This window comes from Ixodes scapularis, unplaced genomic scaffold (assembly GCF_016920785.2).
Source record: "Ixodes scapularis isolate PalLabHiFi unplaced genomic scaffold, ASM1692078v2 PGA_scaffold0__279_contigs__length_252992795, whole genome shotgun sequence".
NCBI classification, from domain to species: Eukaryota; Metazoa; Arthropoda; class Arachnida; order Ixodida; family Ixodidae; genus Ixodes; species Ixodes scapularis.
The window spans coordinates 153,347,046-153,372,812 of NW_024609835.1; the positions used below are offsets into that span (position 1 = coordinate 153,347,046).

Genomic DNA, 25,767 nt, shown 5'->3' on the forward strand with positions numbered 1-25,767 from the left:
TTCACAGCTTCACGCAACAAGGTGCACTGACTGAATTAAATCGCCTCTTCTGGCCCCTCATTTTTAAAAGCAGAACTGTCAGTGAATATCCATTCTTCTCGGTCCTTTTAGATTTACAGCGCAGATAGAGATGGCGGGCATCACTTACACAATCCGAATGTGAATATGAAATGATACCGAGCAAGGGTTGGTCTGCTTCTTGCACAGGGGTTGCGATGATGTCAGAACGTCGAACACTTATTGGCTGATTGAAAAACAAATAGTGGGTAGACTTCCAGGCGTCTAGCATTGAGGCCTACCCACTATGTTTCACTCAAAGCGAATCGGGGCTCAGCTTCGTTTTGACGTCACCGCGACTCCTGCTCAAGAAGCGGACGATCTCCGCGTTGATCTGATGGGAATACAAGGTGGAAAACCGCGTAAATTCAATACATATCTTACGGAGCCTGGTTTCAAACACGATTCACCTAAGCACCTGTTAGGTAAGCTAACCACTGCAGTCAACCGAACTTCGCACACTGGAGCGGTAGGTGATATACAGCTGGGTGGATGCCGTTTCATCTCCAAGTACTTACTCTATTATCAATACAATTAAACGTAAAGAAACAAAAAGAAGGCCATAGTAAAAAAATGTTATAATTATATAATTATTAAGATAGAAGTTTGTTCCAGAACTGCTGCGGGAGAGCTAATTCACACAATTGCAGTGAGCCCGCCCCAGTCTGAGCCTGCAAGTATGCATCACGCATTATTATCCAAGACCTGATATCGGTGTGTTCCTTCGTCGGCATCATTTAGTAGCTGCAAGCAACCTCACTGGTACGAAGTTCGGACCCGGGTGGACACTAAGCCCAACCTACACGATACTTTTTTTCTAAACTGTAAGCTAATATCCCTGTCAATGACATTAGCCATGAAGAGGTTTTTACATCCAAGCCTCTGGCGTACGTTTCGGGATTCAGTCTGGCGCGTAATCAAAGCCCAGAATACATCACTCACATCTGACCCTGAGGTTGACCGGGTTGCTCTCCCCCTGGCCTTCGGAGTTGGTGGCCGTGCACGTGTAGCGCCCCCTGGAGCGCCTGTCGACCTTCTGGAGCACCAAGGACTGGTTGCTCACGATGACGCCTGCTGAAGTGTTGGTGGACAGGTCCCGGCCGTCGAAGCGCCAGCCGATGTCGCTCACCCAGGGACTGGCCCGGATGTCGCACTCCAGAAACACGTCGTTGCCCTCCTGGATGTGTTGGTGGCGCAGCTTGCTGCCCAGACGCAGGTTTAGCTGCGGTATATCTGCCCCGGCAAAGAAGAAGGTCAGGAGCTTGAGTTCAAGAAACTAGGGAGCCTAACCCTAAAGAAAAATCGAAGCGGCTCTGTATGAAAAAAAAACTTCTAAATCATCCTCTTTCGGCCTCCAGGATTTCAATTACCCGAGATTAGTTTTCAATATGGTCGACATAGGCTGCAGAAATTCATTTTCGAAGTAGCGCTGAAGCCCCTCCTTCTCAGAGTATGGCGTCCTATTAGGAGTTCTAGCTCCGCTCTCGCGCATCGCCTATCGAAGCTAAGCACGCGCACTCTTGCTATTTTCAAAAAAAGATCAGAAAAAGACATCACGACTAGTGTCAGTGCGGGGAATATACCTGGCAAGCTTGCAATTGCAAGCGCTAACCACACGAGCGACACGCGCTTGGCTGCCGAAAGGTCTGGGTATGACGTAACGACTGGTCGGAGGTTTTTCGCGTTTTCTCGCGTTTAGTTACATCTTCGGGGAAAACGAACGTGGTACTCAGATTCACGGAATAAAAATACTTTAGAGTTTGCCTCTAACTCGCTTTTTTTCATGAACCTCTTTAGCTTCCCTTTAAGACAATGAGCAACTTAAATCACAGAGAGCGTTTGCCATTTCATGGCGGACGCATCGTGCGGGGATTGATATATAAGTGCGCTTAATACTACTGCTACTACTATGACTGCTACTGCTACCACTACTACTACTACTGTCGAGACCGGTTATAACGAAGTCGGTTATAACGAAATAGCGGCTGCAGCCAAGCAATCACGATTTCCCACTCCCTTTTGCACTTCGTTAGTTGAAGTCGGTTATAACGTAATTGCGGGTATAGCGAAGTGATTTCCGCTTCTCGTTGAGTTCGTTCTAACCGGTCTCGACATTACTACTACTACGAATAAATATAGTTTATTGGCACTAAATCAATCCTATACATTTTATTCTACCTCACATAAGCACGTGCGTGCTTGTGCGCGAGAACGCGCAGTGAATTCGAAAAAGTGCTTATCATACACATAAGGGAAGCATACAAACGCAAATATGTCGATCAGTCTCTCTGCATGCAGATGCATTTTTTTTACATGATCGCGAACTTCCTTTTGTAACAATACACGACACTTCTAAAAACAGAAAAAAAAAGAAAGAGAACAGAAGCAATAAAATGTCACTAAAGAGAATCTGACAAAGTTCTGTATTGAAAAAAAAAAAAAAAAAAAAAAAAAAAAACTTAAATAATCTTCATTTGACCTCCAGAATCACAAATGTCGAGATTAGTTTTCAATGTGGTGCACGGAGGCAGCAGAGAATAATTTTGCAAGTACCGCTGAAGCCCCTCCTTTGGGAGCGTGACGTCATATTAGGAGTTTTCGGAATCTCCGCTCTCGAGCATCTTCAGCGCCTATCAAAGCGAGGCACGCGCACTCTTTCTGATTTGAAAAAAAAAAAGGCCAGAAAAAGACGTAGTCACAGGAGTCAGTGTACGGGAATATATCTGGCAAGCTTACGCCTGATCGCGCCGCCCACACGAGCGACACGTCTTTGTTGGCCGAAAGACCCTAGTATGACGCAACGACGGGTCGGAGGTTTTTCGTGTTTCCTCGCATTTAGTTCCATCTTCGGGGAAAGCGAACGTAATATTCGGATTCACGAGATAGAAATACTCTAAGATTCACCTCTAACTCTTTTTTTTCTTCAATAACCTCTTCAGCTTCCCTTTAACTATTAGCCATAGTTCTTGCACAGGAGTTGTGATGATGCCAGAACGCCAAACACTGATTGGCTGAATGAAAAAAAAAAAATAGTGGGGAGGCCTCAAGGCATCTAGCAATGAGGTCTACCCCCTACCTTTTCAATGAAAGCCAATCAGAGCTCGGCGCCGTTCTGACGTCACCGCAATTCCTGCGCAAGAAGTAGGCGACTTGCTCTCCGCATGGCTAAAAGCTTTCTCTTGTAATAATGCAAAGCACTTCTAAAATAACAACAAAAAACAACAACAGAAGTAATGGAGTGTTCTTAACTATTAGCACGTAGAACATACACTTCCATAGTACCTAGGCTAACTTTGCCACGTACTGTAGAACTACACCACTAATGAAAATCTTAAAAAAGGTATACAACAGTAAACATTTTGCACAAAAACATTCTTAAATACAGTATAAGAAAACCCGTACGAAGAAAACATTGCAAGCAAGAAGACAGTTATAACGCCATTCAGTATATAATTATAGCACCTTTGAATTTAGGCAGGAGAGGTTCAGGTTAAACGCAATGTATTACTCGTGCCTCTGTCTGCACTACCGGCGTATTTTTACTTTTGGCGATGATGTTGATGTGGAATTTAGCAGATCAACGGGAACCTCGTTAAAGTAGCTTCCCGATGTTTCCTCAATATTTTCTCGACCTCTTCCCCCTAGGTCGTGTATATTCTTGGAATGTAAAATTTGTGGTGCGTGTCTCAGTAATTTTTGTGTTTGCTTTTGTTTCTGAAATGAACAGAAAGTAATACCTCGTTAAGACCACGACTTGCGGAAGCCACCAACCTTCAACAGATTGAGTTCTGTGAGGTGTTCAAGCTGAGTGCCGTTGGGTATATTTTCTTATCATCATTTTATTCGGATAGTTATTTTTTATTCTTTGCAATTTTAGCATACGGCGTAAATCATACTTCTATATCTTGGATTTGACTTACCTAACATGTGGTAAATCATTCGCCTTAGGCCAATGTCTGCGCAGCTTCGTAATCTATAAAAATAGAATGAGGTTATATACGTAAAGACAGGGGACGGGACAAGTGTCTTTACGTATATAACTCTTTCTAAACCTACATCATTACCAACGCGCTCACTAACAAATCTAGAAGGAAGTTGATGTCTATTTTATTATTCATGAAATGAGCCGCATATTCGAATAAAAGTGTCGTGCTTCATTTTAGTCAAAAACCATACAGACGCTGCTTATTAGCGAGCACTTGTCACGAAACGAGGTCATTATTCTTATAACAGAGTTCTCTATTTCTCGAGCAATGGTTGGCAGTATTGCGATGGGTCTGTAATTGTTTAACCTTTTTTTGTTTCCTTTTTTATAAATCAGCCCGACTACTGAAACTTTCAATTTGTTAGGTATATTTCCTGTAGCCAGAATGCCGTTTATTATCGCCAGTAGAACGTGCGCCAAGTTGCTCAAATTAATTTGCAAGTTTCTGAGCTGTATTTTATCGTATACTGCTAGCTTTGCGGCAGACATATGGCTAACCACACGTTGTAGATCAGAAACTGTCCTTTGCGCTAAATACGTTGAGTGCGAAAAGTGCCCTAAAAGTTTTCCTTTCTCTTCGGCTTTGCTTATTTGATTCCGCAAATATTCTACCTTTTTTAACGAAAGCGTTATTGATCGTATTAAAACTAGTTAGACCGAACGCTTTCTTTATAATCTCATCGACAGTGTCTTTTGGATGTTTTCCAATTGTTTGGTTCACAGTATTCCACGTTTTTCGCAGGTTTTTTACGCACTGCTTCAGATACTTCTTATAAAACTTCTTTTTTGCCAGTCTAATTTTTGAAGCTACTATGCTTCGTATTTGTCGAATTTTCGCTCTTAATGTTGCATCCTGTGGATTTTTCTTGGACCTGTTCCACGTTTTTTTGTTAAATCGGGTCACTATTTCTTTTTTGTCAATCTAGTTGAATCCAAGCTTTCTTTGTTTTAGCTTTATCATCCTTGTGGAATGCTCGTAATGAGTTTGAATTTCTGAACCACCGCTTCATGGAAGCTGACATGATCGAGGTGCAGCAAAGGGTTACGGGGATGTCTCTTAATAGTATAGCCTATCTTATTGCTGTCTATAATTTCTTTATATAGACGATTTGTTTGATTAAACTTACGATTCCGATACATTGTTCTAAGTGCAACGAAGTAATGATCTTTTGCTTTATAATTCCAGCTATAAACTTCAAATTTCTGGTCAATACACGTTCTTGTAAAACTGTCACTAGGATACTCCTCTTTTGTGATTATTAATTAAATTATTTAACCCTTAAATGAACGATATGTCAAGATATTCCGTTTCTCCATTTTTGTTGTGGCCCTGGATGTCATGTTATAGTCGCCTGCTAGCACAATATGATCATTATTATTGAAGTGATCGAAAATGCTCATCCGCAGCGTTGTCGCGTGGCGAAGAGGAAAGCGGATAAAGAGGCGGGGACGCTTCCAGACGATCAACACTTTCGTCATTTCCTTGCAGCTCATATTCCTCGTATTTCCCCCCGATCGAGCATTGAAAAACGCTGAAATTTCAGCACACGACAAGAAAGGATAACATGCGGGCAGCTCGGTGGCACAAAGTGTTCGATCAGGCTGCTCGAATAATGTTAAATCATCTCTTTCCTTCTGATGGCCGGAGATAAATGTCAAATCATTTCTGGCCATCTGATTACCAAAATATAATTTAACACTACGGGCAACCTGGTCGAACGCCTTGAGTACGCCCACAAGTGTGGCGAAGCAAAATGTTCAAGAGATCCATTCTTCCTCTGCTTTCCAGTTCCCGGCTCTTCGCCCCCTCCCGTACTTTCCTATGAAAAACGTAAAGGCTCATTCACACTACGCCGTCGCAAGAGGCCTAAAAACCGGTCTTGTCTCAGACGGTCGTACTCGGTTGCGGTTACGACTGCGCGTGAGTTATCGGTTGACGTAAACATGAACGGGAAGACGGAGTTCGAATAGTAACGTTTATAGAATTTGAACTCTAATAAGAGATCCAAGGGCGGCAAGTATTTTAATATACCATCATCTGTTTCTGAGTTTAGTCATCTACCTCCTCCTTCCTTAGTTACGAAATCTCTGAGCAGTAGATACTTCACAAGAAGCATATGTTTAAACAATGCTATAATTTGAACAGAGTTATGGCGAGAGCAAATATAATGTTGTGAACTTTTGATAAATTTCTAAAGTTGAGCTTTCTGTTTGACAGTATGAAAGAGACTAGCAGTGTTTACTAATTTTCGCAGCTCACCTCAAGTTTTGATACGTAAACATTGGAAAGTGAGAGAACTCATCCAACGACCAACTTATAATATGCCGAGGTAATGCATGCCTGCAGTTTTTTAATAGAAATAAACTTCAAGCATTTGCTTTTTATTTCGAGCACAATTGCGAAATATTTTATACTGCAGGTAGGAAACGTAATTTGGAGTGAAGGACGACCTGGTACAGAACAGGCTATTCGGTAAGCCCGCCGCGCGGTAGTTTTGGAAAGAAACCATGCGCAACTTATCACGGCTTTCTCTGAAACGAAAGGAGTTTCTTCCTTCTCTTTCAGTAACGATGACAGATATTCGGAGAACTTAAGGGCTCTGTCCGAAGATAAATGGTGTACCGTGGGACCCGCACTTCCAAAGACCTGGAGAAAAGAGCCTACGGACGAGGCGTTTACTGTTTCCTTCTTAATATTGCGTCACACGCACCTTTCTACATTCGTATGTCCGTGTCTGTGTAAGTTATAGGTATACCGGAGGTTTACACAACACTAAAAAAGCAATCTTTTCGCGGATAATCGTGTTTCATTCTTTCGTGCCAGGGGAGTCGATGACAGGAATGGAAGACAGATGCCTCTATGATTGTACAATATCAATTTCAGTTAAATTTTTTTACTCCCCAAGTAACACGGGAATGCAAATCGCTTCATTGTGCCAGCATTTTTTGGCGGAGAATTATTCCGCCATATGAAAGAACACAGGGTAACAAAAAAACAAAATGCAAAACAGCAAAACAAAAAGCAAAAAAAAAACATTTTTCCTTGATAAAAATTAAATTTTGAGTTGAAAACTGATAGAGCATCTGGTGATGTGCTAGAACCGCCCCACGCCCAATCACTATTATCTCAGACATACAGATCATCCCCTTTGGAAATCACATCTTGAACGCTAGTATAGACTTCGTAAAAGTTTCACCGGCGCAACATTTGGCCGACTCAAGTGTTGAGTTCGCGTAAAGCCGCACCATGTTTAAGGGAAGTGATCTTGGTTTATGGTCGGGTCAACTTGAAAATATGCTCTGTCGGTTTTGGCCTTCCGAATACAAGTGGTTTCGAACACGTTTAGTAGGCAGCGCAGTGTTTGTGTTAGTGGCGAGGGCATGCGAGTTGCTTCAAGTGCTGGTCTGAATGAGGAACGAGAAGATTATACTTCGTTTCAGCTTGGGTCCGAGCGCGGCCGATGTTATGAGCCGAAGGGCCAATCAAACTGCCAAAAAAGCACAATGTCATGGCGTGCTCTCTGCAGTTGATAGGACCAGCCGGTATCCGCCGTCTCTCTGTGTGTGCTCCTTTGCCGGCTAGTCCTATCAAGCGCAGAAAGCACGCCATGACGTTGCGCTTTTTGCGCTGTTTGATTGACCCTTTGGCTCATAACATCGACCGCGCTCGGACTGAAGCTGAAACGAAGTATAGCTTCTTCCTACATGAAAAAGAAGAAGATACAAGAAACAACAGTCATTCACTCCAAAGACTTCAAAGCGAGAGTCCCCGTTCAGTGGAGGCAACGCATTGTTTTCAGCGTTGTAAAAGATAAAACAAAGTTTACAGCTTATATTGTTCACCTTAGCCTGTGACTAAGTTGTCTTAGATTATGCACAAGGGTATATGCGTATAATTTGTCAAGATATAGCTTTCAATGGCTGATAAATAATTTACGCCATGTTAGTGCCGATTTCAAGAGGTCGCTACCAATGTGATTCTTCAAAGCCAAAACTTCGGGTCACAACTTGGATATATCACTGTAGAAAGCACAATCCTTTATTTAACGCTACTTTCAGTGAGTGCACATAGACCTTAGAGGTGTCATGAAATGATGTCGGGTTCGAATGTTCATGACTTTGCAGAGGCGTATTGGTCCTAGTCTGACCTAACTATAGTCGCACAGACCGCCACTGATTCAGAAGCTGTCGGGCAGCTTTGCAACCTCCCCCGCAGCCTACAAGGAGACCTTACTCGCTGAGATTAACCAGGTGTGGAACTCCAGATGTACACCTCCTGAGTGGCGGCACTCGACGGTTCGTCCCATCCCAAAACCCCATATTCCTCACGATCCTACGCCCAATATTTCTCACATCATGTCTGTGCAAAATGGTCGAGTATGCCCAACGCCCGCCTGCAGTGGTGGCTTGAACCGCACCAAATTCTCAGTCCCCTTCCCTCAGGACGTTCTCTCCAGCCTCCAACACGATGTGCTCTTCACATAACTGCATCTACGCACCGTGGCCGGGGTCGACTTCCGTAGAGCGTTCGACAGCGTCCTGCGTTTTTCAGACCTTTCCATGGCACAACATCTCGGCATATAGAGTTGGCCGTGCAACTTCATTGCTGCATTTCCTGAAGATCGCACTTTTACCATTTTTGTTGACACTGCTCACAACCTCACCCATCACAACGGGGCGCGCGTTCCAGAAAAATCCGTTCTATCGCCATTACTTTTCAACATTGTCCTGACCGGCCTTCCATCTCGCCTTATCAATGTACCCAAGCATGAACACTCGGTCTACGCCGACAATATTCTGTTGTGGACCCACTCTGGCTCTCCCGGTCTTCAATAAGACAGCCATTAAAGCCGTACTCGACATACACGACTCTGTCCGTTCTGGCGGCCTTTCTCCCGCCCCGGATAAGACGGAGTTTGTCGCTATTCATGGCGGTCCCCGTTCACCAGCGGAAAAAGCTGTGAAGCAGTGCGTCAAGGTGACGCTCGCAAGCACTCCATCTTTCACCGCACGGGCATCAGAATCATCGGTTTTCAGCAGCTCAACCAAGACAGCCGCTCGAACACCTGGTTTCAGCGTACCATCCGCACGTCGAAACAGCCTAACCACCTGTTGTACCGGGTAGCTTATCCCTCTTACGGGGTGCACGAACACGATCTACGCATTTTAGTTAAGGCATTTGGAAACTCCCGCATCTTGTACGCCTACCCGTACTACCACCTCGCCCGCCTCCAACAACTCCAGCTTGAAAGAGATAATCGTGAGCTTCAACGAATTGTCACCGGCCTCCCGCGATACACACACCTTTAAACGATTACAAGCTGCAGTCAGATGAACAGCCTTGACGACCTGGCTTCTAGCCACATCGAAGCTCAAGAGAACAGCCTCCGAGACAATATGGCAGGGCGCTATACTTTACGCAAGCCCGGTTATGATACCTGTCACCTGCTGCCTCTACCCACTATATTCCCGCCCTTTCAGCTCCATCCTATCACGCCATCCCGCCCTCTCCTTCGAAAAATGGGCGAAGCGGAGCCTGCCCGTTGTAACGAGTTTGTTCGATGACACCTCCACTGTCTTCAACTTCGCTCCTCATCGGCGTACCACACTTTCTACACTGACGCCACCATCAACTCTGACAGCTCCACGCCTATCTTTAGCACTGCATGGTAAGAAGTCGACGGCAACCACCACGGCACCCAATTTTGTTCGTCTTCCTGCTTCTCGGTTTACGCTGAACTTTGTGTCACTGGCTGAGTTCCATCGACATTGCCAGTCTGGAACTGTCATTTAGCATTAAAATGTACACGGATTCTCAGGAAGTCCTCCGCACTCTCCGACACTCATTCCAGTCATCGACAATCGTTTTTTTTTAATTAATCGGACCGCCCTCTCTATCTGGACGGCTGGTCAATTTCTCCTAGTCGACTGGGTACCCGCTCACTGCGGCTTTCACGGTAATGAAAGGGCTCACAGACTTGCGCGCGCTAAACTTCTCTCCTCGCAAGCGGGGGCCACAACATCGCCCATGCCACCAGAGCTTACAACCGGTTCCTTTCAGGAAGCTCAAGAAACCAAGCAGGTACAAACCGGCCAATGCCGCTAATATCTGACAAGTCGGCGAACCCCCTGAACTTTCCCTCTCTCTCTCACCTTCCCCCGGCTCGTTTCCAGACCTGCCCCCTGTACCAAGCACGGTCGGGAGTCCTCCTATCTGTTGTCCTCCTCAAGAAGACTTACCCTCAAATTCAACTGAGCCCTGAGTGAACCCATTGTCGCACACCCGCTACCATTGGACACCATTTATGGGGTTTTCCGCTCTACTTGGCAGTCTGCTGTCACGCGCTTTCCACTCTTTCACCTGCCTCCTCCCCTATCGCCGAGGGGCTCAACCCTCTTCTTCACCCGATCCCGGTCGGTTCCTCGCGGCATCACACTCACTCATAAAATATCTGGAAAACCCTCAGGCGCCCTCGCTTGGCTCCGGGACACTCAGGCCCTACGAGTCATTTATCGCCGTCTCTCGTCGTCTAGCTCTCTCTGATGACAGCAGGGAGAGGCTGGACGTCTCGCCTGTGACTAGGGAGGCTCTAATGAGGGTGAGCACAACTGAAAACCTCGAGAGCGTTTGCAATTTAATGGCGGCAACTAAGGGAGAGGATTGGGAAAGGATATGCGCCAATGTTGCCTGCACGAGAGCAGATTCCCGCTCTGTTGCAACTTTGTTGCTCCATGCGCTTTTCCTCTCGCTTCCCATTGCCAGCAACGAATGCCTTGGCGTAGCCTTCCTCCCTTTCTTCTCGCTCCGGGAATTGCAAACGTCGAGAGGAGAAAGCAGGGTCGCCAAACAAGCGGCAAAGTTCAAGATGGCGAAATTTACCATTCTTCGCTTTAAACAAATACTTAACCTATCGGAACAAAAGTGGTGACTATTGAAACGTAATCTTGTATACCTTGCGTAAATTATTCAAGCACATTAATGGACTCTTAGGACCTTAGTTAGGAAATAAAATGACCTTTTGCTCCATAGACTCCCAGTTTCCTTCATAGTGTTACCTGTCGCCTGGATTTTAGATCTTTTCTATTAGTTTGTGATTGCTGATTAAGGTCATCAAATTAACAGAGAGCAGGTTAATAAGCCAACCACGTCTCGCAACGTGTTTCAAACGCATATACTTAACTTCTTTTTACGCTATAATGTTGCCCGTCGTGGCATTGCCATTTATGTTTGCTATATAGTACCAACGGCAGCACCAGGGACTCAAAGGCGACATTTGATGAACTGGAGATTGATTGAATTTGCTGAAATATGTACTAAATGTTCCAGTTTGAAAAGGTCATTAAAGAATCTAAGTAAAACTGCCATAAAGCGAAACAGCGGGCTCGAGACCGTAATCGCCTCCGTGAAATAAGTGGATGAAACTTACTAGCCAACTTAAGCATATCGATACTAAATAACGCAAAGCAACAAACTTTTTTTTCACCAAGAGGCTTCGTATTCTTCGGCTTCACAATTTCAGAACTGATTAAAAAGAGGCCTGAAGCCTTCACAAATCCCACCCGTAGGGCTGGTTTGAAAATAACCTCTTTAACTGCACTCATCAAAAGCAAATACAACAATCTCTAACGGAAGAAAAAAAACAAGGATATAACAAAACGGCGGTGGATTAGCAATCGCCAGCGGCTGGAAAGAACTACAAAAGCGGGCGTATCATTGAGAGTCGTTCCATTATTGATTGCGAGGAGTGTAAATGCTCCGGGTGGGGCTCGCGTTGTACCAGCAGCATCCATGAATAATTAAAGAACGGAGGAAGGAGAAGAGCCATGGCAGAAGGATATTATTTTGAACCGGGGCATCCCTATACTTAAGAGGCGCCGGGAAGAAGCGAAAATTTATGAGAGCCCCGCCGCCGTCAGCGCCGTCTTCGTCCTCGTCGCCTGGGCGTCCTGCGAAAGCAAGATAGAGGCCTCGTCGACGAACGTCTTGCAGCTCGGCGCAACGACGTGTCGGCCAACGTCTCCGGAACCGTTTTTCATTGTTGCCTGCAGGGCTTCGGAGCTCCCTCGGGGCTGCGCTTCCCTTTATCTCGCCCGAATGAGAAGTCGTTTGGTCTTTGTAGCCATCCGAAAGTTTCTGATGCCTCGAACTGCGACCCTCAAGTAACAAAAATGGAAGATGCACAAAAAGAAACAACATACGGCGAACTCGTCACAAGCTCCTCGATGTTAGCGCTTCAGTTTTTTTTTTGTTTTTTTTTTTGACCAGGTAGAGAGTTATGTTTTTGTGGAGGGCGGCGGCCACTTGAAGTTTAACTGTTCAACATCCGGGAGGAGAAAAAAAATATTATCGTTAAAAGTGGAACTTCTTTCTCTCTTAATGTTCGACAAGGGAAGAACGTAGAGCGTTGGCTATCTTCCTTTCCTGCGCTTAGCATCTAGTCAAAGCATATTGAGTCACGTGGGTGTAGACAGACGTGTAGCGTATGATATTTTATAGAAATATCGACTGCGTATTCTGAGAACAGGTACCACGACCCAGTGACCGAGGACGGCAGGCGCGCAAAAGGTGAATATTGAAATATTCTATATGTTGTTTCACCACGAGTTAAACCACAGCTAACTTTACCAGCGGATGTGGTCATCTCGAAGCGGCACCATTTGAAAGCGGATGGATCACACAAAGCAAGCTTCTTCGAACAAAGAAAACAAAAGCAAAGAAAACCGTGTCTACTCGCTTGTAATTGTCCCCTGTGTCGCGCAAAAAGCCTCTATACTGCATCATGAACCAACTAGGCCAACAACAAGTTTTAAGTCCTGTCTTATTTTCGAAATTTCCCATCAGAATATTTGTTTGTTTTCCTGTGACAATTATAGGCCATATGCCGTTAGTAAGTCCGAAAGCCAGGATCGTATCATGGTGCATTGAATATTCCTAAGCTCTTTAAGCTGAGCTCGTGACCGTTGGATGGCTGCATTTTTTCTCTGTGGGACGGTTCTGCATCTTCGAGGACAGCGTTCCAAACAAATCACGGCTACTGTAGTCAGCGGACCACTGGCGCTTCCAATACCAAGCGATGGTGCTGCCTTACGAAGCAAATAACAGGAGGAAGATGGAATGCGCCACCTTCGCCAGCAAGAAGCACAATAAAACACCAAACATACGCCACTCTTTCAAACGTAAGTGGCCTCAGTGGCCTTAGAGACAATTCAGCCCGAGTCCAACATCTGGACAGCCGACGTGGGGGACATGAAGTATTGTACAAATCTTTTTTTATTTATTGGAACTCTTTTTAGGGCTGCTCGACTGATCGCATACCGCACTAACGGAGGAAGATCCGGGAGAGATTGCGAAACCCTTCTGCAGAATTTGTCTTTTCTTCTATTTTTTCTGCTTTTCTTTCTTTCTTCAGTACGTCACAGGGATCGCCTTTGTTTCAATTCGAATTCCTCGGATGTCTCTCCTCTAAAAAGCTGCGCTTTGCGCCAAGCCCTCCGAGTCTGAAGGATTCTGTTAGGTCAGAGCCGAAGCTTGTGCGAAGCTCTTCGTATACATTTTTCTTGTTTTCGTTTTCTTTAGTGCCATTTTTGTGTCTGCGCCCACTTTTTTACCCTTGTTGGTTACGCAAAGTAACCAAGCTGCTTCTTTGAAGTTCAAGTCGAAGTAATTTTTGGGTGACAAGGATCTTTGATAACATGGCACCTGACATAACATAAGAGTGCAATTGCATTATAGAGTAAAGGTTGTATCAGTAATTGTATTAAAATAAATATCAGTAAAGAGAGTTTAAGTGTTAAACCAACGAAGGGCACCTGAAACGTCAAAACAGAAGACGAGATTAATTTACACCACGGCGATAATCATTGGCACCATCTGAAATGCCACCAAAATCATGTTTTAATCGAAGCTATGCTTTTTAGTTCTGTCAAAAGATTTGAAAAAATGCGGCTCCTGCTCAAGGTGACATCATAGATGTTCCAAAGTGGCGTTTGTTTTCACTTTAGTTTATAACATGCAAGCGAGCGATGGTACCACCTTACAAAGCAAATAACAAGAGGAAGATGGAATGCGCCACCAAGACAAAGCAAATAACAGGAGGAAGATGGAATGCGCCACCAAGACGCATGATAAAGCACCGGACTATAGCCTCCTCTATACTCGCTAAGCCTGGCAGTCCGACGACGGAGCCACAGAGCGCCCGGTCGAAGATTTGGAGCGCGAGGATCTGGTAGCACAGAGCATCAAAGAGCCATTTCTCGAGGACCCTGGACGTCAGCGCGCAGCTTTTGCAGTGCGAGGACCCGAAACACACTTGTTTGCTCGGGAAAAATCTGTTTCGGCGTCTCGCCGCAGCGGGGCGCCAGTCACGTGGCTGTCCTCTTTCCCATTGTCTGCCGCTCCACCTTTTCCATTTCGGCGGCCGCATCTCGTGGCGGTCGGCCAGGCTTTGTCAGTATATAGGAGCCTATGACCAGACATACGCCGCTCTTTCAAACGTAAGTGGCCTTAGTGGCCTGAGAGACAACTCAGCCCGAGTCTAACGTTTGGACAGCCGACGTGAAGGACATGGAGTATTTTACAATTATTTTTTTTCTTTGCCGGGTCCAACCTTTGATCCGCATTGTGTGTCGGCACATGTTATATGATGAGTTCCCTCCGTCGATCGGAGAGATTCTTTTCCTAGGCGCGCTTGCATTTATTAAAGCTCACGGAAGCACTCGCTTACGGAAGCACTCGGGTTTATGAGTACTTTAGATGCTGTTTTATGTATGATTAACTGTAAGGTCATCATTTGCACGTCATTTACATAATTGTCTTATCTTTCGAGAACTCTAAACATAGGATTACATAGAACTGACGTGCATTATCTTGGTTGCTAATTAATCAGGCGGTAGCTGCTAGCGACCGCACCTCGAAGATAAATCCGGACTTTGACTGACCCTAGGGTCCTGTGGAACATACTGGTCAGTGATCAGCTCAGATTACGTTTCTGTGTTAATGTTTTTCTTTTTTTTTTGTATCGTCATTTGGTGTTTTTATTTTCTTGAAAGTACACTCTTGGAATTGAGTGTGAGTCCATATTGTGACAAAGCACATGGTGTACCTACTTCGGCGGTCAACAAAGAGCGACTAGAGAATTATGATGCTCAGAGACAGAGCTATACGTGGGAGCAAGATCTGTGCAGGTACAATGAACATGCGAAACGTCATGCGTTACAACTGTGCATGTTGCGTTATCGATGAGATTTTTTTTTTTTTTTTTTTGTGGGAACGTTATATTTAGTTTTAGAATAGCTTATGCCAAAGCTTTGAGTACGTAAAAAAATTGCGTCCTCGCCACAGCGCATGCGCCGATCTTAGGTTCGTGCTATTTCTTTGGATACTCAAAATTTTGTGTTCGCTATTTTTTTAAAGGCGTTCCGTAGATAGCAGTGATAAGCTCATCGCCTCCATGAAACTAAGTTCTAGAGCGCAGAAATGGGCACCTGACACGCTCAGTACGAAGTGTAGGAGCAAGCAGTGTCTACAGTCGACAGCTTTGTGCATGAAAATCGGAAAAACCAGCTATATCCGATATATGTGATGCCGTTCGTACCTAACATATTCGGGGACATAATTATTACAGGTGCACATAATGAGAGGTCGAGACGGTGTAGCCCGCCCAGTTTCGCTGCTTCATTAATTTTGATCGTTGCCCGCATATGCTGTATATTCTATCCCCGTGGGGAAGTCGTAACAACTAGACTTTTCGTAGGATAATATAGATATCAGAAGCTCGCGTTGTAACCTCGAAGCATGCTTTGAAATTCCCGCCAGTAGCGGTACCAAGCTTTCAAGTAATGCTTTTTAGAACACCCTCGTCATTCATTAATTTATAACCACAGTTACACAGCCCATACGCATGCAAACACGCCGAGGTGCACCACTCGCAGTAGCGCAAACACTTTCACCTCCTCGCGCACCAACAAGCACCCTCAAGGATCCTCTCAACACTCGAAAATTGTCTTGGAGTCGCTTCTCAACTTTGTTTGGGCCGTTGAGATTCGTAACCACTTATCACTGCCCGCTGCCGGCACTCCGCGGCGGGCAGTCAAGCGGAGTGCCAGCAGCGGTTATAACGTTCCTGTTTTTGATTGTCACACGCATCGGAGCCAAGGACCCCTCAGGGCCAACCACAAGCTGTATCCACGATAGCCGGCGGCACTTTCATCGCAGCCGTAGCTACGCAGTGAATGGGCCGCGGTCAATCAATGACGAAGCCACGGAGCAGCATCCGAGAGACACCAAAGCATCGAATATTAGCGTATTCGAAATGTGGAAGCAGCCCAGTCTACAGCGGAGTGCCCGCAGCGGTCATGACGTTCCTGTTTTTGACCCTCAGACTGGTGTAGGTCCTCGCTTGACATTTTGTTTGTACCTGACTCTCCACTGCACTTTCTATTCCTATTGTTGTAAACCATGCCTTTGCAAGAAGAACAAAATGATTGTTTAGCGTGCTGGAAAGGACTAGCACCAAGGAACCAATCTCTGGAACGCTCAAAGTGTAAGCATTTCTATCATGTACGAAAGTGCAAAAGTTAACAAAACTGAGAAAAAATATAATATTGAGGATAGATTGTCGTGGTAGTGTACAGCCTGTACAGTAGATGACCAACAGCAATCACCCTTAGACGACAGTAAGATCAGCCTGCGAAACCGAAGAGCAACGATAAACAGCTATGCTGTCGCGACTACTAGAGACAAGCCAAACGTTGATAGAAGTTTTGAGAAGAATGGACAAGATCGAAAGAAACTGAATCTGCAATCGATCAAGTATGACACAATCAGTGAGAAACTAGATATGCAAGAAAAAATCACCAGAGCCATAGAGCACACAGCAGATATGCTTTCGAAGCAATACAATTATTTGCTGAAAAGGACGGACTCGTTGATATCTGTCACGAACGAGTTAAAAAAGAAAACAAGCGAGATAAAAGCACTGAAAAAATAAGAGTGCAAGAATTAAAAAATATATCTAGAATGGGTTACAAAACGCAGAGCAATATGTTTGAATGAAGAAAATTAAAATTTGTGGAATCGCTCAGGAAGATCGGGAGGACTTGTCAGCGGACGTGAAGGATCTAGAAACCAAGCTAAACCTTCCTCTGCCTCTGCCTGATAAGATTGAATCTATGCAGAAAATTAAAACGAGGGAAGGCCCCCTCTGATCATCGTGCGCTTCAATGACAAGCAAGAAAAAGACCGCCGGTCAACGACCGTATCACACCGAAGGCGCATCATATTTTTGTCAACAAAAGTCTAACCAAGCTTCAGCAATTTTTATTTTGGAGCGCAAAGAATTTGCAAGTTCACATGGTTAAAAGTATGTATTGATGAGCGAAGGAAAAAGTTTTATACAGAAAGAGAGAAGGGGCAGCTGCGGTACGTGTCGATGTGCTTCTGGACCCACCAAAACCATCTTAATCTTAACTAGCCTATTTTCTTGCATTCCAAGGAATGCAGGGAGTGTCGTTACTTCCCGCTGCCACACGCCTCAAAAACAAAGTGTTTAGGTATGTACTTTGACGAGTATCTATCCTGGAACCTACATGTGGATTACTTACTCAAGCATCCGGGAATAATTTCCTATCTTTATAGATTACGAAGCTGCGCAAACATCGGTCTAAGGCGAGTGATCTACCATATGTTAGGCGAGTCAAAACTAAGATAAGGAATTGCAATTTACGCATTATGCTGAAATTACAAAAAACAAAAAAATTAAAAGGTCAATAAAAAAGATGATAAGAAATTTAACCTACGGCAGTCAACTTGAACACCTTACATTCGAAGAACAGCTCACGGAACTCAATCTGTGTAAGGTTGGTGACCTCCGCAGCTTCGTGGTTTTAACGAGGTGTTACTTTTTGTATCATTTGAAAACAAAATGAACCACACAAAAACAACTGAGGCTCCACGGAAAAAATTTACATTCCAAGAACATGTACGAATTATGGGAAGAGGCTGAGAAAATATCGTGCACCGAGCTATTTGAACGAGCTTCCTGTTGATTTGCCAGATCTCGTCCACATCATCGGTAAAAGGCAAAAAAAAAGTAACGAAATCCGTTACTCTTTACATGCAAATAAACGAACGCGTCACCGTCCTACGTTACCTTAAAATAAAAAGAACGCGTTAGCGATAAAAAATAACGCGCGTTACTTTTATTGCTTTTTCATTGTGAATTAGTACGTTTCACTGTTTTTCAGGCAAAATGTATGCATAGACGCCATATTTCAAGGAACATTATGATAATGCAGAGACTGAACATAATTACTTTATCTTTCTTTCCAATTTCACCTCATAAATAATAAATTTCACCTTTACAGTTTCACCTGACGCCCACTAAGGCAGACTAGCTTCCGGCTGTATAAACATACACAAAACATTTTTTTTGCACCTAAATACTCACAAAAAAAAAAATAACACGCAAATAAAACCTAAAATAACTCAAAAATTCATATAGCTTGGCGCTTAGAAGCACGAAAAAGTTGAAGTGTAATTTTTTAAGTCTTGGGAAAAAGAAGTAATGAGTAAGGTATATATGGTTACACGTTGCTGGAAATAAATAACGTAAGTACGTTACACTTTACTGTTTTGAAAAAGTAACGATTAGGTTACCACTTTATTGAAATAATAACGCGCTGCCGGTAACGCCGTTAATTGAAGCGCGTTATCGTCAACGCTGCTAGAAAGAAAAATAGGCACGATGCATTGTTTTTAGCCGAACGTCTCCTACCTAATTTCGGAGTCCATATAATTATATATGAATGGCGTTACTACTGTCTTCTTGCTTGCAATGGTTTCTTCGCATGGCTTTTCTTGGACTGCATTTAAAAGTGTTCTTTGCGCCAAAGTTTTACTGTTTTATACTTTTTTTTTTCATTTTTGTTGGCGATGTAGTTCTGCAGTATGTGGAAAAGTTAGCCTAAATGCCATAGAAATGTATGTTTTCTATGTGGGTAATACTGAAGGATATTCCATTATATCCGTTTTTATCTTAAAAGAGTTGGGTAATATGACAGAAGGAAATTTTGGCTATAAAAATGCAAGTTATATATGTCTAATAGTTAAGGGCATTTCATTACTTCTGTTTTTTCAGCGTGTTTTTTTATTATTACAAAAGAAATTTCGCAATCATTACAGAAGGTAAAAAAAAGAAAACAGTTTTGCATGAAAAGAGACTGGTCGACATATTCACGTTTTTTGTGTTTTTTGTATTTGTGTGTGTGTGCGAAGCGTTTTTGTTCACATTTACTGCGTGTTCGCACACACAAGCACGCAAGTGCATATGTGACGCAGAAGAAAATGTACGAGATTGATTTCGTGCAGACAAACTATTATTAATAATATTATTCTTATTATTACTATTGCTACTACTATTACTATTATTATTATTATGTGGCGTACTCATCATGCGGACACTGTGCGACAATGTGAGCGCGAACACGACATCGGCGCTTTTTCATATTTTTCTCTCTAGACGGTATTTGCGAGCACAAAACACTACCGAGTAGTGTATCCCTTGAAATTAGTACGTCCCAAAACACTCCTAGCTTTTCGACAGCCTTTCGATTCTAAAAAAAAAAAAAAAAAATCTGAAAAAGAAAGAATAAAAGAAAACGGTCATCATTTCTCTTTTTTTTACTTTAACAGTGTTGCGCCCCCCCAACACATTTCTTTTTTTCCGGAGAAGATTTGACGTCAGGAACCGTGTCGTCGCCTACTCACCCATTGAAGACACATTCGACCACAACATACACATTAAAGGGTACACCGTCGGTATGTCGCCACTCACAGTGCACTTCGAGCTTCCAGCCGTCTTCGATGGCGCTTCCGGCGATCAGCGGGTTCTCGGCGCGACAGGACAGGTGCTTGCCGGAGTCCTCGCTGACGGGCACGAAGCTGAGCGCACTGGTGCCGTTCAGCTGGGTGGCGTTCATGCGGCTGCCGGCCTTCCACCACTCCATGGCCGCAGGGGGACGGGACCCCGTGGCGCGACAGGTGAGCGTCACCGCCTTGCCCGCCGACAGGGGGCGCGGCTCGCCCTCGATCCACACCGACAGGGGACGGACTGCGAGGAACACCCCGGGGGACACCTGGTTACGAGCCACGAAGACCCAGAGTCACCGGGTCTTGACACCACACACCCAGAGCCGCACACTAAGCTTAGGCGGCGGAACAATTTTTGTGCTTTGCGCAAATACCGCTCAAGATGAATCCCTGGAGGTTTCAACCTATAAAGCACGCGTTAGTGTTTTTCCCCACGCGGTGGTAGTCAGGAAAAAAAAAATTGGAGAAAAACAACAAAAGTTTATTTCCTCAACTTTCAGTTAGAACGAGCGACCACGTGATTTGGACCCGATTTTATGCCCCTAATGTTTATCGTAACCACGTGCTGTGGGTTGGCAAAGCACGGGACACGCGCTGAGTTCCAGACATTGTGAGAGTTCGTCTATCGTCGCCATTGAAGCGAGTACAGACGAGCCACTACACGAATTCTTGTCCACTGCAGCAATCGATAATCGCGAGCTCAGATCGGGTGCTCACGTAATGCTCGAGTTCCTTCTATGAGCCTCATTCAAGTAGCGTCACTCGGGGATTATGCATAATTATGCCAACACTCCGACCTCCGAGCTACGTTATCAAGTTTTGTGAAGAAGAAATAGAAAGAAAATGTTCACATTTATCACGGAAATTACACCGCAATAAAATTCGGCACAGACACTTAAAACTGTGTACGTATAGGAATGCGAAAGCATTCGTACACGCAGCGCATTCATACAAGCAGCACGCCACATCTTCGTTTTGCACACGGCGATCCGGCGGTTACATCACGTTTCCTCACTGCTCAGGCGCTGCGAAGCGCGCCAGCTTTACGCCGACTTCCGTGACGAAGCATCTGCGTTGCTGTGCATTTCTTTGTGATTTATTAAGCACGGGAATTTAGGTTCGCTTTCGCTCAGCCAATCGGAATTTCGGTGCCGTTACGCTCAGCCAATGGAAACTTAGGTGCCTATTTTCGCGGCTACAGACAACGATAACGCCGGCTTCGCTGCATGGGGCAGTTAATGAAAGAATGTTCTGGGTTAGTGTCGTTGTGTGCGAGTGTACTTGAGTTCTACTAGTGACAATAAGCTCCTTCAAAATGAAAAAAAAAATTAGAAATTAATATCGCTGCACCGCCCTTTCAAGCCGCAGTTACACTGCTCGTACATAGCAAACAATAAAAAAAAAACAAAAAAACACGGTGTTCCCTGCCCACTTGGTGACAAAATTATCTGCGGATAAGCTTCAAGCATCTTCGAAGCATGTTGTGTTCGTGCATACGTATACACTTGGAACATGTCTCCAGACAGCTTTTGTGTGACAAATGTGACAATACCCTCATACGAGAAAAAAAGAAAACGCCTCAGATTGTGTTTGTAGTCTGTCTTTTGTGCAATGTATTGGCAGTGTGACTGCAGACTTCAACAGTACCGGCGGACCATTATCCGATGTTCTCGTGGGCGTCGCCATCTTGGTCTCTGTGCAGAGCGGGCGGCGCAACTGGCGGGCTTACGATTTGAAAGTACGGCTTCGACGTCACGCCACTGCGGTGCTGTCGGTACTGCGCATGCGCTGACGCTTTCTCTCACGCGAATTCGATTTCTGCGCACTCGCGGTGCGCACCGTTGGTGTGGGCAAGCGGGGGCTTGTTTGTATACAGAACGTTGGCGTACGCGATGTCAGAGATCTCGGGCGATAGTGTTTTGCTCTGAGGGGAGATTTCTGGATGTCAAAAACTCTTTTCCTTCGATTTCACAGAAAGTTTCGGATAACTGAAAACAATGATTCCAAGCATGACAATAGCTGAAGCGTCGTTTGTGTAAAGCGTAACTTCTTCGGTGGCTCTAAGGAAACCGTTCAAAACTTGTCGTTATTTTTTTATGCGATAGATTTTTGTAGCGAACTCTACGCAGTTTTGCGTCCAGGGGTCTCTTTGTAACCAACAAGGCAGGTCCCACGCGTCTGTTATATACTTACTTCAATGGTACGTACGGTGAGCAATGCTCCCAACGAATCAAATAGGATATATTAGTTTCTTCACGACTAATGCAGCAACAAAGGGTATTGCGTTTCTATAGATAATATGATTTGTAATATTTTGTTTCGTTTACCTAGTTACTTATACTGTAGGTACTTTTTAACCACGCTCAGCTATAACATGCGGGTCCTGGTTTCTTCGTCCTCCCAGCGCCCACATAGCAGGGGCCCTAAACTCGTCAAACACAAAGTTGGGGCGGAAGTTGAGGGAGCTCACCGATTGGACAATCACGGCGATGACTTGGCACTTTTGTCGCCAACATCCAATCGGCACGCTCCGCGAATTTTCGGCTCCAACTTTGTGTTTGATGAGTTTAGGGCCCCAGGTGTGCATGCAAGCACCACGCATACGCAGCTCAACTGACTTGTCAGACTGCGCGGTGTCATAGCGCACGTGCTACGGGTGCATTGAAAGTACGGAAAAACCACAACCCGCCTGTTATAGCCAAGTGTGATTAAGGGTATACGTGGAATATCCATACAGGTATGGGGCAATAAACATCTCACGCAAATACATTTCTACACAACGTGCACCAGCTAGATAGCATGCAGTTATAAAAAAAAGATTGCACAGTTTTTTTTATTAATTTTTTGCATAACTTATCTTTTCAGTAAGAAAGAAACCTTCTTGAATTACAGTCATGCTACAACAAACGTCGTTGATTACTCGCGAGAGGCCCGTCTGCTGGAATTAAATAGATTAAAAGATTATGAGTTAGTTCGAAATGTGATTGAAATCATAATAGACCTCACCAAAAAATATTCCTAAATTTCCACAGCTATTCCACAGCTAAGTAATTTATTAGTGAAACGTTTAGGCGGTACAAGACGGTGCAAAATTCTCTCGCGTTTCAGCCACAATCTAGGCAGTAATTTTGGCAATGTTTTTTTTTAACTTTTTTATTTAAGGGGTTTTGATTAAAAGTCAGTTGTGCCACCCAGATTGACCGCGTGGCATGCTTGAGAGATGGGTTCAACACCGGGGGAATCAATCGCTTTAACGGAAGCGCATTACCTCTGCTTCCCACTGCCGAGCTTAAAAGTCAACGTGAGGTGAGTGGGGGAAAAAGGAACTGTGTTTAGGATGCGAGATACAAGCAAGCTGCATTCCAACGGCGCAGTTGACGGTTGATAATTTTGTAAAAAAAAGGGTGCTTCAACCGATCGCGTTAAAGAAGAGTTCAAGTTCCTGCTGTTGCAACAACAAAACAAAACATTCTTAATTTTGGGGGAAAATTATTCATTTTGTAGTTGCGTCTTACATTCGTTCTGTTTTTTTATATATTTTGTTTCGTCATTATTACAATATACGCATTACATTAAACGTTTTGTTACAAGAACACAGCCATTACCCTTTTTAGCAAAACGATTCGGGCTAACCAAAACCGTCGCCTCAGGCACGCTTTTGGTCAAGCACTTTGTCAATTGACTTTGGAACTCGGAGTCACAGATGCATATAAAGTGGTACTTCGGAGAGTTGTGTTTATTCCCCTACCCTGGGGCGCAGAAGTGTGCACGGACGCAATTTGCGGGGATCGGTCATAATTTTAATTCATTAAACATCCGGAAGTTAGTCAGCCTCAATGGGCGTCCGGTAGCTCTCAGTTGTAGATAAAAAGGTAGCCATGCAGTGCAGTGCAGCCGCTACTGCACAATCTTTAACGTTCATCATGCAGCAGTGATACAGGACCGCACGCCGGTAAAATGCTCATCCAGTTATGGAAGCGGTCAGGGATGGCGACTGAACCTAGGACCCTGGGTTCTGCAGCGCCAGCTTGCGCTGCATGCGCTCCCGAGCTGCAATACCTTAACACACTCGGGCACCGACCCGCCCCTGGGTCAATCGTACAGACGCTTTAAACACGCCAGATTGAGCCGGTATTGCCGACTTTCTATTGTCTTACTAAGGTGCCGAGCCACTGAAGCGGGAGTTGACGAGTTTCCACAAAGGCCCATGCTGGGGAGAAGGACGCAGTAACACCTAAAATGGCAATAACCTGTCCTGCTGTGGCGATGATGAAGTAAAGCGAACGGCATAAGAGGAAACAAAAACGGAAGGTCGGTTATGGCGGCGCCCATGCACAGCTGCCTGAAAACGTCTATACAAGGGGATTTTGCGTGGGTGTCTGATATAGATTCACTTCGACGATTAATTGTTTGACATGTCGTTTGCGAAAGGTATATCTACATGGACGTTGTTCATTACAAGATCGTGGCTTCTGTATCGCTCTGCTGCCATTATATTTCCCCACTATACGTCAGACTTGTACTGATGATGGCTGGTGATATCTGAGACTAGAAAAACAAACGGTCGCACTGCGATATTTCGCACTTCGTTGAGGCATCTGCAAGATAAGTGAGGATACCATAGGATCTCGGTGGCTTCGCACTTGCTTGTAATCCTTTAAGACCAGAATATAGCCATCGTTTCATTTAGAGGAACGAACTATAAAAGAAAAGAACTAACAAGATCCAATGGCTCTTTTATTAATTTGAATCTCGAAACAGTCTTTCAGAGTTTTAAGCAGTCTATCGCACAGGAAGCGCATGTTCAGTCGCCTCATTGCTCTTGGGAGCAAAAAAAAAAAAAAAACGAACAAGATTAAATGGCTTTTTTATTAATCTGAATCTTGAAACAGTCTTTCTGAGTTATTTAAGCAGTCTATCGCGCAGGAAGCGCTTGTTCAGTCGCCTCAGCGCTCTTGGGAGCAATGAACACTTTGAAAACACTCCAGCTGGGATAAAATTCTCTTTTCGGGCAGATCCGTGGATGTTCGAATATATTTTTGTATTTTATTTCCTGAGTCCTTGAGGACATGCGAGTCAAAGCAATGAGAACTCTCGCTTTACTAATATGGACTCAATACATAATCCTATTGAAAGAGTCTATTCAGCGAAGTATGTAGAACTTTTGGTTTGGTTACTTACTCGAAGGAATTTATAAGGATCATTACACAAAGCTGCTGAAAAATGTGTATAAATATTTCAAACGCATAAAAAAAAGAAATCACTTCTTTGAGCCCGAACTAATAAATCTTTAACACTGACCTAATTTATTTTATGTTTTATTAGAGAAAATTGTGCTGCACTAAGCGAGAGTAAATTTCCGAGACACCGAGTTTACAAAAAAAAAAAAGTTTTTATGAAAGCAATGTTTATCTTATCAATAAGTGTTGAACCGTAAAAACCACACTTGTAAACACAATTGTTATAGTTGAACACGAAGCTCCGTAGCTTTTAAATACAAGGGCTTCCAAGGCTATACATCAGCATGGTCATGTTGGACCAAGCAGCCTTGTTGGATGAAAGATGCTCTGTTTAAATTTTGAATATTCCTGCTCACAGTCGTAGGGATACATATGTAACTATAGGCTCTTGCAATGTTCAAATCGAACCGGCGCGGGCCAGCCACTTACGCCGTAACTTGCAAAGAATTGTTAATATTGTTCTGTGCTAAGCAATGTGCAAGTATATTTCGGCCAATATCGTAAAGACAGCTGTTGTAATTTGCTGGTGATGCCCATGTTCGCGTGCCTTAAAATTTTTGTTACTGATGGCATCATGTCTTTGACGTAATTTTTTGTAAATGAAGTGTTTTTCTCCA

The 25,767-nt window shown here is 44.2% G+C and overlaps 1 protein-coding gene across 1 annotated transcript in view; it reads right to left on the bottom strand.

The window, feature by feature from the left end:
- The window catches only part of LOC115333015 (neural cell adhesion molecule 2), a 220,069-nt gene that overhangs the window by 75,408 nt on the left and 118,894 nt on the right, over window positions 1-25,767 (bottom strand). The window contains exons 5-6 of the mRNA XM_040221069.3: window positions 19,876-20,151; window positions 1,000-1,290 (exon numbers count right to left, since the gene is read on the bottom strand). Of these exons, the coding sequence (XP_040077003.2) occupies window positions 1,000-1,290; window positions 19,876-20,151 (567 nt within the window). The remainder of the gene's footprint in view (window positions 1-999; window positions 1,291-19,875; window positions 20,152-25,767) is intronic.